At 47.6% G+C, this 13,964-nt stretch overlaps 1 protein-coding gene across 1 annotated transcript in view; it reads left to right on the top strand.

Moving 5' to 3' along the window:
• Nucleotides 1–13,964, top strand: part of POLR1A (RNA polymerase I subunit A) — a 125,913-nt gene that overhangs the window by 86,276 nt on the left and 25,673 nt on the right. The window contains exons 26-30 of the mRNA XM_075567274.1: nucleotides 1,300–1,457; nucleotides 4,329–4,455; nucleotides 8,613–8,723; nucleotides 10,252–10,512; nucleotides 11,042–11,242. Of these exons, the coding sequence (XP_075423389.1) occupies nucleotides 1,300–1,457; nucleotides 4,329–4,455; nucleotides 8,613–8,723; nucleotides 10,252–10,512; nucleotides 11,042–11,242 (858 nt within the window). The remainder of the gene's footprint in view (nucleotides 1–1,299; nucleotides 1,458–4,328; nucleotides 4,456–8,612; nucleotides 8,724–10,251; nucleotides 10,513–11,041; nucleotides 11,243–13,964) is intronic.

Genomic DNA, 13,964 nt, shown 5'->3' with positions numbered 1-13,964 from the left:
GGGTCTTGAGGACTGGAGTTGAGAACCTCTGACTTAATCTTACGCATTTAGCTTCCCAGACGGAGTGCTTGGGGAAGAGGAACAATGGTGGAGTTCTGGCCTTGGCAGCACTGTTCTACGCTGCATTGCAGAATAAACCATGCTATCTTTTTTGGCAGACTTTTGAAAGATAAGGAGCTGTTTTATGTGGTGTTGGCCCTAGTAGTTTGTTATTCTTTTCCAAACCAAGAGTTTTATTACACCAACAGAATAATGCGTTCAGTAAATAATGCCGATTGCTGGCTGTAATACTTGGAGATAAAATATCAGTAGATAATTATACACGTCTCAATTAGTTATTTTTATGATACGTTTCAAGCAAAACTTACAGTAGTACCAAGATAAGCGTCTCACATAAAGAATAGCACAACTGAAAAAAGGAAGAATCAATCCCGCATCACCAAGTAGGGCAACGGGGAGAACATTTATTCTATTTGCAATACTACTTTAATAATTTGATGGCTTCTTGTCTGCAGTTACATTGTGTCCGTGGCAGAGACGTTTGTGTTAGTAGGGAAAGGTCAAAGTGTACGGTCACCCAACTCCTGTGTTGTGCCACCTTCTTAAATGGAGCACTGAATGAGTAAACCCCTTTTGTGTCTACAAAAGAGAAAAAAACACAAAAGCGCACCAAGATGAGAGATGTAATATATATTACCTTAAATAAAAATAGTAATAACTTACATATAAAATTTCTTTAATGATCCCCGATTCTGACGTTGATCACAGGAGTAGGGCATCACATAGGGAATATATGGGCAGTCTCAGTCCTGGGAGATCAGTCCCGCGCGCTGGGGCTGTCTCCGTTGTGTCTCCTATCCTCCACGTGTAGTAGCGTGGTGAGGAGTGTAGCGCGCATGCGCAGGAACCGGAGCCCTCTATAGGTGTCCTTAGGATGCCTGTCCGTTTCTGATAACGTAGAAACGATCGGGAACGGGCAAAGACGATACACTTGAATGTGTACTGGTGGTAGATAATGAAACCGCCAGCCACAATAGTCGCTGTCGGAGTCTTCCGGTGGAATCCACATTTGGAGGTGGGGGAGACACCTCAAAACACGAGAGCAGCAAAAGAACAGAGAGGGATCAACGTTCCAGGTTTAAAGAGCCAGAGCGCGGACTGAACCCTTTTGTGTCTAAGCTGGGACAAGCAACTCCTTGTTTTCCAAAGTTTTGAAGGTCCTTTTGTTTGGGCAGAAGGAGCCCTTAATAAATGGTATGGGGCGAGTGGGCTTCATCGTGTCTGCCCTGCCGGTTTCAGGTGATGCACAAGCTGGATGTGGAAGAGACTTTCCGTATCGAGGAGAAGTCGCAGAAGTACCAGGTGTACAAGATCAAATTCCATTTCTTGCCGCACGAGTATTATCGGCAGGAGAAGAGCGTGCGGCCGGAGGATATACTACGCTTCATGGAAACACGGTCAATACTCTTATTTGCCTGTTTGTGCACACTTTCCCATCTGGGGCCTACCAGGATTAAACAAGGGACTTTCCCCCACTTTCGAAGGAATAGGGGCTTCCAAGAATATAGTAGAAAACCCATTTCAAATGCTCACCCTCCCCCGCCCTCTCTCCCTCCCTCCCCCCAAATTTGCACATTTAAACCCCCTTGAAGGAGCTGTCCTTGCGGCTATGGTTTTTTTTAAAATATTTTTTTTATTGCGGGTCAGTATCTCAGGAAGCAGGGGGTCCCCAGAGCTGAAATCTACGCGGGTCAGTAACAAAGACCCCCCTGCTTCAAACCTATTAAAGAAAAGCATAGACGCAGGGAATGCTCCTTTAAATCCATTAACTGAAAGATGTATTATTACATAACCTCAATTTCTGTAGGGTTTTTTTTTTTTTTAGAATTTTTCCCACCACTAATTATGTTTTGTACAATACTGCTGGTCTTCCCTACTAGACTATAACATAAACATGTTACATTACTTAACATTGTATTTAGATTGTTACAACTCTTTAAACACACATTTCAGAAGTTGTATGGACAGCCCTGCATATCAAATGTTTCCTGGGTTTAAAATAATCAGTGTGTGTGTGTGTGTGTGTGTGTGTCCTAGTCCTAAAAGATGGGCAGTAGTCTCAGACCCGTGTGCGGTATGAGCAGAGGGCAGTAGTCTCAGACCCGTGTGCGATATGAGCAGAGGGCAATAGTCTCAGACCCGTGTGCATATGAGTAGAGGGCAGTAGTCTCAGACCCGTGTGCAGTATGAGCAGAGGGCAGTAGTCTCAGACCCGTGTGCGGTATGAGCAGAGGGCAGTAGTCTCAGACCCGTGTGCAGTATGAGCAGAGGGCAGTAGTCTCAGACCCGTGTGCGGTATGAGCAGAGGGCAGTAGTCTCAGACCCGTGTGCAGTATGAGCAGAGGGCAGTAGTCTCAGACCCGTGTGCGGTATGAGCAGAGGGCAGTAGTCTCAGACCCGTGTGCAGTATGAGCAGAGGGCAGTAGTCTCAGACCCGTGTGCGGTATGAGCAGAGGGCAGTAGTCTCAGACCCGTGTGCATATGAGTAGAGGGCAGTAGTCTCAGACCCGTGTGCAGTATGAGCAGAGGGCAGTAGTCTCAGACCCGTGTGCGGTATGAGCAGAGGGCAGTAGTCTCAGACCCGTGTGCAGTATGAGCAGAGGGCAGTAGTCTCAGACCCGTGTGCGGTATGAGCAGAGGGCAGTAGTCTCAGACCCGTGTGCGATATGAGCAGAGGGCAGTAGTCTCAGACCCGTGTGCATATGAGTAGAGGGCAGTAGTCTCAGACCCGTGTGCAGTATGAGCAGAGGGCAGTAGTCTCAGACCCGTGTGCGGTATGAGCAGAGGGCAGTAGTCTCAGACCCGTGTGCAGTATGAGCAGAGGGCAGTAGTCTCAGACCCGTGTGCGGTATGAGCAGAGGGCAGTAGTCTCAGACCCGTGTGCAGTATGAGCAGAGGGCAGTAGTCTCAGACCCGTGTGCGGTATGAGCAGAGGGCAGTAGTCTCAGACCCGTGTGCGGTATGAGCAGAGGGCAGTAGTCTCAGACCCGTGTGCGGTATGAGCAGAGGGCAGTAGTCTCAGACCCGTGTGCAGTATGAGCAGAGGGCAGTAGTCTCAGACCCGTGTGCAGTATGAGCAGAGGGCAGTAGTCTCAGACCCGTGTGCAGTATGAGCAGAGGGCAGTAGTCTCAGACCCGTGTGCAGTATGAGCAGGGGGCAGTAGTCTCAGACCCGTGTGCAGTATGAGCAGGGGGCAGTAGTCTCAGACCCGTGTGCAGTATGAGCAGAGGGCAGTAGTCTCAGACCCGTATGCAGTATGAGCAGGGGGCAGTAGTCTCAGACCCGTGTGCGGTATGAGTAGAGGGCAGTAGTCTCAGACCCGTGTGCGGTATGAGCAGAGGGCAGTAGTCTCAGACCCGTGTGCGGTATGAGCAGAGGGCAGTAGTCTCAGACCCGTGTGCGGTATGAGCAGAGGGCAGTAGTCTCAGACCCGTGTGCGGTATGAGCAGAGGGCAGTAGTCTCAGACCCGTGTGCGGTATGAGCAGAGGGCAGTAGTCTCAGACCCGTGTGCAGTATGAGCAGAGGGCAGTAGTCTCAGACCCGTGTGCGGTATGAGCAGAGGGCAGTAGTCTCAGACCCGTGTGCAGTATGAGCAGAGGGCAGTAGTGTCAGACCCGTGTGCAGTATGAGTAGAGGGCAGTAGTCTCAGACCCGTGTGCGATATGAGCAGAGGGCAGTAGTCTCAGACCCGTGTGCAGTATGAGCAGAGGGCAGTAGTCTCAGACCTGTGTGCAGTATGAGCAGAGGGCAGTAGTCTCAGACCCGTGTGCGGTATGAGCAGAGGGCAGTAGTCTCAGACCCGTGTGCAGTATGAGCAGAGGGCAGTAGTCTCAGACCCGTGTGCAGTATGAGCAGAGGGCAGTAGAGAGCAAAGTGTTGCAGGCTGCCCCGGTGAAGAAGAGGTTTCAGATACCGATCCGATACTGCAGTATTTGCTTCATGCTTCGGTAACACTACATTAGAACAGCCTTTGACTTGCATGCTGTAAACATATACTGCCGTGCTGGTGGCTGTCCAATTGTGCCAACAAAAGAGCTACACGTCCGCAAATAGACATCTGTGTCTTTTCCCGCACCCAGTGAAAGCCAGGACAGAAATGAAAGTAAAGCTCTCCATGGCTAGTCCCCATATCATTTCATGCAACCCCTATTTTGTCAGCGGAGCTTACAGCGCGAGTCCAATGCATGTTGATCTCTGTTGAATGCCATTCTTTGGAAGGATTGTACATTTCAGGTTAAACATTGGGCACGGTGCTTCTCTATCCAGGTTCTTTAGGATCATGTTTGATGCCATCAAGAGGAGAAGCGCAAAACTTGCCTCTTTCAGAGAAGTGGGCGCTCGAAAAGTAACTCAGAAAGACCTTGATGATGCCGGAGAAGGCCAAGGAAACAAGGTTAGTTGTGATCAGGATCAATTGTAACCTTTTTGCTGCCAGTGTGTTGCAGGCCCCTCTGGCAGGAAAAGGGTTAAACTATACCTTTTTTTTAAATGATATATATTTATTTATAAAAAGAACAGGCGCACACTCCTAGTGTAAATCTGAGATACAATTTTGTCAGCTGGACAGTTAAAAGTGGCGCCCTCACAAACGTCGGCTAAATGCAGGCATTGTACGAGACGATCTCGTGCTCCGTCCCGGCAGATGAAGAGGGGGATGCAAGTCCGCACTCTGACGTTGTCCTCGATCCGAATCGGATATGGGTGGTGTCGCCTCCAATTCGACTCGGCTTTCCAATGCCTCCTCGCCTCTGAGACTTTCCTGCCTCAGAGAGGCGCTGTCTTTTTTCTGTTTTATTTATATTTATACAGTAGAGGCAATGCTTATTCTAACATTTGCCTTAAACTAGCCGGGTTACATTCTGGGTATGTACTGGGTATGTGCTGGGTATGTGCTGGGTATGTTCTGGGCTAGTTTGAGGCACGTTTAAGGCATTTCTGCATTGACTAACGACCCATAGGATTAACACAGCAGTGATCCCTGGCAGTCCAATTCAGTTTGAATGGGACTGCAAGGGACCCCCGCTGTTAATCTGATAGGCCATTAATCAATGCAAAAATGCTGGGGCTAGTTTAAGGAAATGTATTCAGAATGTACCTGGGTGTACCTGGGTCTTTTGGGGAATTGCCACTGGTTTTTGTTAGAATAATCGCTGCCTCTACTGTAGATATAGATAGATATACTGTATATATAATTTTCATTTTGTTAAATTATAGATTGTTACTGCATTCACTTACATTACAGCAACACATAACTAGTTAAGTTGTAGAGAATGATGCAAGTTTGAAGCCCACAGACTCGTGGTTTTCAGTCGAGGTTTCTGTGGAAATACAAACCTTCCCTTTTAGCGCTGATTTATTAGATATCTATACTAAGAAAAGAGCATGTCGGGGCCCTAACTGCAAGACCATGAAACCTAGACATCTGAAACTTTGCATGCATACTAAGGGGGACCCTAGGAGTGGTCACATGGGGGCTATTATTTATTTGGGGATCTTTTTTCTCCTGCTTTTAACTGCTTCGCCTCAGATTGGTGGTTCCCTCCCCGTGGGGCTGCTGATTGGTTCGTTTCTGGGCGCGAGGCTGCTGATTTGGCCTTTGCTTTGCAGGGAAGTATCTGATTGTTCGCCGCGCTGAGCAGCCGGCCTTCCGGGCTTTCCTTAGGGGGAAGAGTGTAGACCGTGGAGGAGTAAGTAAGAGAGGGAGGGAGAGAGGTGGGGTTGTAGATGGGGGGCGGGGGAAAGGGTGAGGGGGGCGTTTATGCCATGGGTGTTTTTTTTTTACTTATTTTAAATTCTACCTGGATCGGGGGTCCTGCGGCGCTCATCAGTGGTCCCCCGAGATCCAGGGACCTTCCTCGTTCCGGAGAGATTTGTAGTTCTTTTGTGCTGGTCCTGACACAAATGGCCATGAACTACAAACATTACGCCTCGGTCAATGTCATCTCCTGATGATATCACGGCTTTTCTAATGGCTGCCAGGCCAAATCCTGACCCCGGCGGCCATATTGCTCACCCAGGATTTCTGCCTGGACTCCTATAGTCAACAGACTCACTGCTCTTGAACTTCAGGAGAGGGCGGTCCCCGGACATTAGGGGAACCACCAATTGTTGTTGTTTCTTAGGACTACGCTAGGAAAGCCCTGGAGTAGAGGGACCAAGTACACACACATTAGTTCTGTTATTAAAATGGTCTGAAGCACAAGTCGAATCTGCCATTCTTCAAGCATAGATTGTAATGGAATAGAATGGGGGTAATGCCATGTGATCACTATTCCAGCAATCACGCGGCCATAATGCCACCCGCAGGACCAGGGCGTCCTCCCCGCTTGGTGCTATGAGCTGTTGGAGTGATCCGGCCAAAACATGAACCCAAAGCAAATCAGTATTATTTTATTTCAACTTCCACGAAGAGTGAATGGACAGGCAGTCCCCGCTATCCAACGTTTCACTTTACAACCAATGGCATATCCAACGCTTTACAATGCAACCCCGACGGCCGTTTTTCGGCGCCTGAATGCGTTACCCGACGCCTGAATGCATTATCCAACGCTCACCGCCACCGATTAACATGGGACTCACTTTACAACGGTTTCACTATCCAGCGCCACGTCCAGAGCGGATTCCGTTGGATAACCGAGGACTGCCTGTACCTTTAAAAGTACCCAGCCCTATCTGCTTGTATTCTCCCACGCCTTGTTACATTATGCCAAGCTGGAACATCCCCAACATCCCAGGTATTGCTTTATTGAGCCAGATGTCTTTAATGAGCTGAGAATGAAAGATAGCAGATTCCTGCCTGTGTTTTGTTTTACTCTTGTATTGGAGACGCATGTGTTTTACGCCAGTCTTTCCCCATGGAAATAATGATTGTTATGGTCACCAGTACACTGGTGAATATGCTCCGTTCCCAAAGGATTAAGGCAGATGTTTCTAGCCTGCGTTACCTGGGGAGTCTATGGGAGGGGGGGGGGGGGGGGGATTTGACAATGGCAAATATTTTACTTTACAAGACTTGCCGTCAAGAATTCCTATTTTGTTTTAATTGAAAAACTCAAATTTTATTAAAGTGTTGGATTTTGTTTTAAAGCTGCAGTTTAAGCAGCCATTAAAAAATAATAATAATAATCAATATATGCATCAATACAATCTGCACACTGACAAGTGATTAGCTAAGTTGCATATCGATCCGTTCTCCTGTAATCGATCGCTGAAGATTCGGCTCGGGGGTTCTTTATATCACTATTACTGCTGCAAAACAGTACCCACAATGCAAAGTTGTGTGTGGAAGATCATGTGACCAGGCAGACACTAGATACAATTGGTGCACTGCTAGAGAGAGGGCGGGGCTCAAAAGCCAGAGCCTGTGTCAGAAGAGGAATTTTGTAAATGGTTTCTATAGAAACAAAAATGCTGCCTACAATAGAATACATTTAAAATGATTTCAAAATGTAAAAAAAAAATGCTGTAAGTATTTTCTCATAGTACAGAACTGGTTTTGTTTCCTCTTCTCTCTATGCGGTGGAGGAAATACAAAAGGACGCTGGAAGAGACATGTGCAGAGGTCCCCTCAGGGAGACCGTTTGGGGGAAATTAAAACATGGCTTTATTCAGCCTGTCACTTTAAACAATGCAGAGCATACAAAAATAAACAGTCTATCCCTGTATACGGGCTGACTCACTTCCCCAGTCCCTATCTGCAAGGCGGGGAGGAAAAGCCCCTTACCAACCTATCACCTCAAAATCGCAAGAGGTACCTCAAAGCAGGTGGCCCTTCATATCAGTGTCTGGGTCTGGATAGTTGTCTGCTTGAGGGGCCAGCCTCCGACAGGTTCCTGGGTCCTCTGTGTCCAGGAATAGAGGAGGTCTGGACTTCTGGTGTCTTGCCGTCAGCACACAGCCCCCCTGTGTGCTCAAGACTCTCTTGGTTAGTTCACAGCATGAGGCTTTTACAGTGTCTGATTAACCAGGTGGAGACTGGTTAATTGTTTTTAGCTGCAATTAACCAGCTCCCTGCTGGATTCCTCAGACCACTGAGGCTTTCTAGTGAAGCCTCACTGAGACAGGGTTAACTCCCTGTTACAGACTCGGTATAACTGTTAGGACCTGCTGGTAGGGTTTACCTTGATGTGGTTGCAGGCTTGTAATGTTTTGGCCAACGAATTGAACTAAATGACCCATACTTATGAGCAGAAAAAAATACATAGCAATGTACTAAATGCATGTGCATTGGGGCTTCTTTGTTTATTGTAGTATACGATACTTGAGGTCACTTCCCCAGTAGCGCTCCAATTGCCACAAATAGATCTATACATATATAATATTGAGGCTCAGGGTTTCTTGCTAAAATTGTGAATGTCTAATAGAGTAGAGATGATGAAAAAATATATAAATATATATGCGATTCAAATCTGTACTGTAAATGATGAAGATTAAACTTTAATTTAAATTTGTGGGGTTTTGTTATTCCTTTTAACTCATGGTTGAGGTTTTCTTGTCTATAGCAAACCTGCATTATTCGAGGTATTTCCTTATTCTGTCGCCCAACCCTAGGAGAGCAAAGAAGCGGAGAATGAAGAGGAACAAGCCATTGTTGATGCAGATGCTGATGAGGGAGACGCAGATGCCACGGACACGAGAAGAAAAGAAAAGCAAGAAGAGGAGGTATGTAGTTTGATGGCAGTTGGTAACAATTTTCCTTGATGATAATGGACTATCCTGCTGGTTAGGACAACCCCGTACGTGCCTGGATTTGAAGCACTGCTTTCTGCGCTGCGGATAACCAATCATATTAAAGAATAGCGATTTAAAAACCCAGGACAAGAAGAAACTGCCCTACTGCACATGGTTGGAGTTGGTTAGGGGGAAGGCAGGATACGCCCCAGAAACGTTTTCGCACCTGAAATATTGTGTTTATAAATGCAGCCACCAGGGAGCATGGAGTGAAGAATAAATAGTGCCTTCCCATCACCATATGTGTCCCGGTGTCCACTCCCACTGACCTCTTGTTGTTTGAGTATCATTTTTTTTTTTTTAGCACAGTGACTCCTTGTACTTGTGTTCAACTCTCTAGAGCAGTGTTTTTCAACGGGTTCCAAGGAGTTCTTGGGTTCCCCGGGCATCCCTAAAGGGTTCCGTGCAATGTTCATGTAAATGGAAAATTGTGCCAAATACAGAAGAATTTACGATGCATCTGATCTCAGACATACTATTAGAGAGGGTTGGGGTTCCTTACAATGCATCTGATCTCCGACACACTATTAGAGAGGGCTGGGGTTCCTTACAATGCATCTGATCTCAGACACACTATTAGAGAGGGCTGGGGTTCCTTACAATGCATCTGATCGCAGACGCGCTATTAGAGAGGGTTGGGGTTCTGCAGAATAGCACAGTATAATTATAGGGCTCCTTAACCAAACAAAGCTTAAAAAACACTGTTGTAGAGCACTAATTTGTTATAAGAAACATACCAGCCATTTGCCTCGGTTCTGTTGTTCTGCTGCACCACGTTTCGCAGACTTTTGCAATGCCCTCCAGCTTAACGGGATACTTGGAGGAACCGGCTCCACTTATTTGAAAGCTTAGAGGATTTGTAAAAATAGGTAGGCAAGAAGAAATGTGGGGACAGATACACTAATTACTGCTTGGAGTAGTCCCTAGGGTAACTGTATATATAAAGAGATAGAGAATACGCTGACGATGAAATGTGATGTTTTACCGTAAGAAGAGAAAATATGCAGTCTTCCTTCTGTACCCTGCCCTACCAGCCGCAGGCGCACCATATACTTGTTTTGGTTTAGAATGGAGACACTGTTCTCCGTGCAGCTGCCCACCCTTCCCCATGGTGTGAAATATATCAGTTGACCATAGATGAGAACCAAATGGCCCACTTGGTTCTGCCCATTTTCTTACCTGATGTGATGCTTCAAACCACATTGATTCTCTGAATGTTTCCCATATTTCTTAAAACCTTTAATCCAATTCCACTTTAAATGAGTGTACTCTACTCACTTCCCCCATTCCTCTCAGCTGGGATGGCTCGCCATGGATCCACTACTCTCTTAAAGAAGGTACTTCATTTCCCTTTGACTGTCCCCCCCCCCCCCCCACCCCCCCATATCCTAGTTTTATCATTCCTCTTTTGCGGAGAAGTTCTTCCTTCCTGTAAGTTTCCGGTGTCGATGTATTGCAGGTGGATTATGAGAGTGAGGAAGGAGAAGACGAGGAGAGCCCGTCCCTATCTGCCGAAGAATCTGCCGCAGAAGAGGAGGGAGGGGATACAGAGTCATTGGCCGAGGAGGAATCCATAGCGGCTTCCTTACCCTCCAAAAAGAAAAAGGGCGGGAAAGGTCCCCCCGCAGATGTGGTGGAGAGCAGAGTAGATGCAGTACTCCACCTTAACGCCTCGGTAGAAGACTATGAATATGACACTGAGCAAAGCCTGTGGTGTAAGGTAAGAAGCACATGCATTGGACCTTGCACGAGCGCCTTCTCTTTCATAGACCGTCAAGAGATTGTCCCCCAAACTACGACCGCCATTCAGGGTCGTCAAAAGTTTACGCCAGCCGTATCCTTTCTTTTTATTTTCTTTTTCGTGGTTAAACAGGCAAATCCCAAAAACCAAAGGGAAATAATTCCAGTGACATCTTTACAGGGTCTCACATGGGTGATTTTTTACCCAAATTTGACGCCTATAAGTATTTTTTTTTTTTTTTTTTAATTTTTAAACATAGGAGGGGTTTCATTTCCTCTCCTGTTTGTGTGATGTCACTGTGTGATGTCACTGTGTGATGTCACTGTGTGATGTCATTGTGTGTTCAGTAGGAGTGTCTACAGCCAAGACTCCCCTCCCCACTTTCCCGTAACTATTTTGCTTCTCTGACAAGGACAGGGTGAGATAAGGGAAATGAAACACCCAAGTGGGTTTTGCCCCCAGTTTGCTCTTCTTCCCTGACGTGCTTTCTCTGCTCCCTTCTACATAGGTCACCGTGAAGCTCCCGTTGATGAAGGTACACTTCGATATCTCGTCTCTCGTGGTCTCCCTCGCACACAACACCATCATCCATGAGACCAGAGGCATCACGCGGTGCCTCCTGAACGAGACCACCAGCCGGGGAGGAGAGAAGGAGCTGGTCTTAAACACCGAAGGAATAAACCTACCGGAACTCTTTAAGTACTCAAATGTGAGTTGTTTGGGGGGTTTTTTTTGTTTTGTTTTTTTGCCATTTGATTTTCTGCACCTCAAAATTAGTTGATCGGGGTTTCATGGCTGTGTTGTACATGCAGACACATGTAGGCAGAGGTTTGAATTCACACACGCTCCTCAGAGCAGCCTGTATTACATCACACACGCTCCTCAGAGCAGCCTGTATTACATCACACGCTCCTCAGAGCAGCCTGTATTACATCACATGCTCCTCAGAGCAGCCTGTATTACATCACACGCTCCTCAGAGCAGCCTGTATTACATCACACGCTCCTCAGAGCAGCCTGTATTACATCACACGCTCCTCAGAGCAGCCTGTATTACATCACACGCGTTCCTCAGAGCTGCCTGTATTACATCACACGCTCCTCAGAGCAGCCTGTATTACATCACACGCTCCTCAGAGCTGCCGTATTACATCACACGCGCTCCTCAGAGCAGCCTGTATTACATCACACACTCCTCAGAGCAGCCTGTATTACATCACACACGCTCCTCAGAGCAGCCTGTATTACATCACACGCTCCTCAGAGCAGCCTGTATTACATCACACGCGTTCCTCAGAGCAGCCTGTATTACATCACACGCTCCTCAGAGCAGCCTGTATTACATCACACGCTCCTCAGAGCTGCCGTATTACATCACACACTCCTCAGAGCTGCCTGTATTACATCACACGCTCCTCAGAGCAGCCTGTATTACATCACACGCGCCTCAGAGCAGCCTGTATTACATCACACGCTCCTCAGAGCAGTCTGTATTACATCACACGCGCTCCTCAGAGCAGCCTGTATTACATCACACGCTCCTCAGAGCAGCCTGTATTACATCACACGCTCCTCAGAGCAGCCTGTATTACATCACACGCTCCTCAGAGCAGCCTGTATTACATCACACGCGCTCCTCAGAGCAGCCTGTATTACATCACATGCTCCTCAGAGCAGCCTGTATTACATCACACGCTCCTCAGAGCAGCCTGTATTACATCACACGCTCCTCAGAGCTGCCGTATTACATCACACGCGCTCCTCAGAGCAGCCTGTATTACATCACACGCTCCTCAGAGCTGCCGTATTACATCACACGCTCCTCAGAGCAGTCTGTATTACATCACACGCGCTCCTCAGAGCAGCCTGTATTACATCACACGCTCCTCAGGGCCGCCTGTATTACATCACACGCGCCTCAGAGCAGCCTGTATTACATCACACGCGCTCCTCAGAGCAGTCTGTATTACATCACACGCGCTCCTCAGAGCAGTCTGTATTACATCGCCCTCCTCAGAGCAGTCTGTATTACATCACACACGCTCCTCAGAGCTGCCTGTATTACATCACACGCGCTCCTCAGAGCAGTCTGTATTACATCACACGCGCTCCTCAGAGCAGCCTGTATTACATCACACGCGCTCCTCAGAACAGTCTGTATTACATCACACGCGCTCCTCAGAACAGTCTGTATTACATCACACACGCTCCTCAGAACAGTCTGTACTACATCACACGCGCTCCTCAGAGCTGCCTATATTACATCACACGCGCTCCTCAGAACAGTCTGTATTACATCACACGCGCTCCTCAGAGCAGCCTGTATTACATCACACGCGCTCCTCAGAACAGTCTGTATTACATCACACGCGCTCCTCAGAACAGTCTGTATTACATCACACGCGCTCCTCAGAGCAGCCTGTATTACATCACACGCGCTCCTCAGAACAGTCTGTATTACATCACACGCACTCCTCAGAACAGTCTGTATTACATCACACGCGCTCCTCAGAGCAGCCTGTATTACATCACACGCGCCTCAGAGCAGCCTGTATTACATCACACGCGCTCCTCAGAGCAGTCTGTATTACATCACACGCGCTCCTCAGAACTGCCTGTATTACATCACACGTGCTCCTCAGAGCAGTCTGTATTACATCACACGCGCTCCTCAGAGCAGCCTGTATTACATCACACGCGCTCCTCAGAGCACCTGTATTACATCACACGCGCTCCTCAGAACTGCCTGTATTACATCACACGCTCCTCAGAACAGTCTGCATTACATCACACGCTCCTCAGAACAGTCTGTATTACATCACACGCTCCTCAGAACAGTCTGTATTACATCACACGCGCCTCAGAAAAGTCTGTATTACATCACACGCTCCTCAGAGCAGCCTGTATTACATCACACACGCTCCTCAGAACTGCCTGTATTACATCACACGCTCCTCAGAAAAGTCTGTATTACATCACACGCTCCTCAGAGCTGCCTGTATTACATCACACGCGCTCCTCAGAACTGCCTGTATTACATCACACGCTCCTCAGAGCTGCCTGTATTACATCACACACGCTCCTCAGAACTGCCTGTATTACATCACACGCGCTCCTCAGAACAGCCTGTATTGCATCACACGCTCCTCAGAGCTGCCTGTATTACATCACACGCGCCTCAGAGCTGCCTGTATTACATCACACGCGCCTCAGAGCAGCCTGTATTACATCACACGCTCCTCAGAACAGCCTGTATTACAGCACAGAAATATCTACAGAAACCATAAACACTACAAATAAAAGCCTGCAGCTGGTGCTACCCTGGCAAGTGGGCCCCTAGTTCTCTGGCAGGGCTCTTACATCTGTGGCTTCCAGTCATCTCTTCTGGATGGATTATAAATGCAGAGATTCCTCATGCAAGTCCCAGCTTCA

Source organism: Ascaphus truei, chromosome 1 (genome assembly GCF_040206685.1).
Source record: "Ascaphus truei isolate aAscTru1 chromosome 1, aAscTru1.hap1, whole genome shotgun sequence".
Classification (NCBI taxonomy): domain Eukaryota; kingdom Metazoa; phylum Chordata; class Amphibia; order Anura; family Ascaphidae; genus Ascaphus; species Ascaphus truei.
This window is presented reverse-complemented; position numbering and strand designations above follow the sequence as displayed.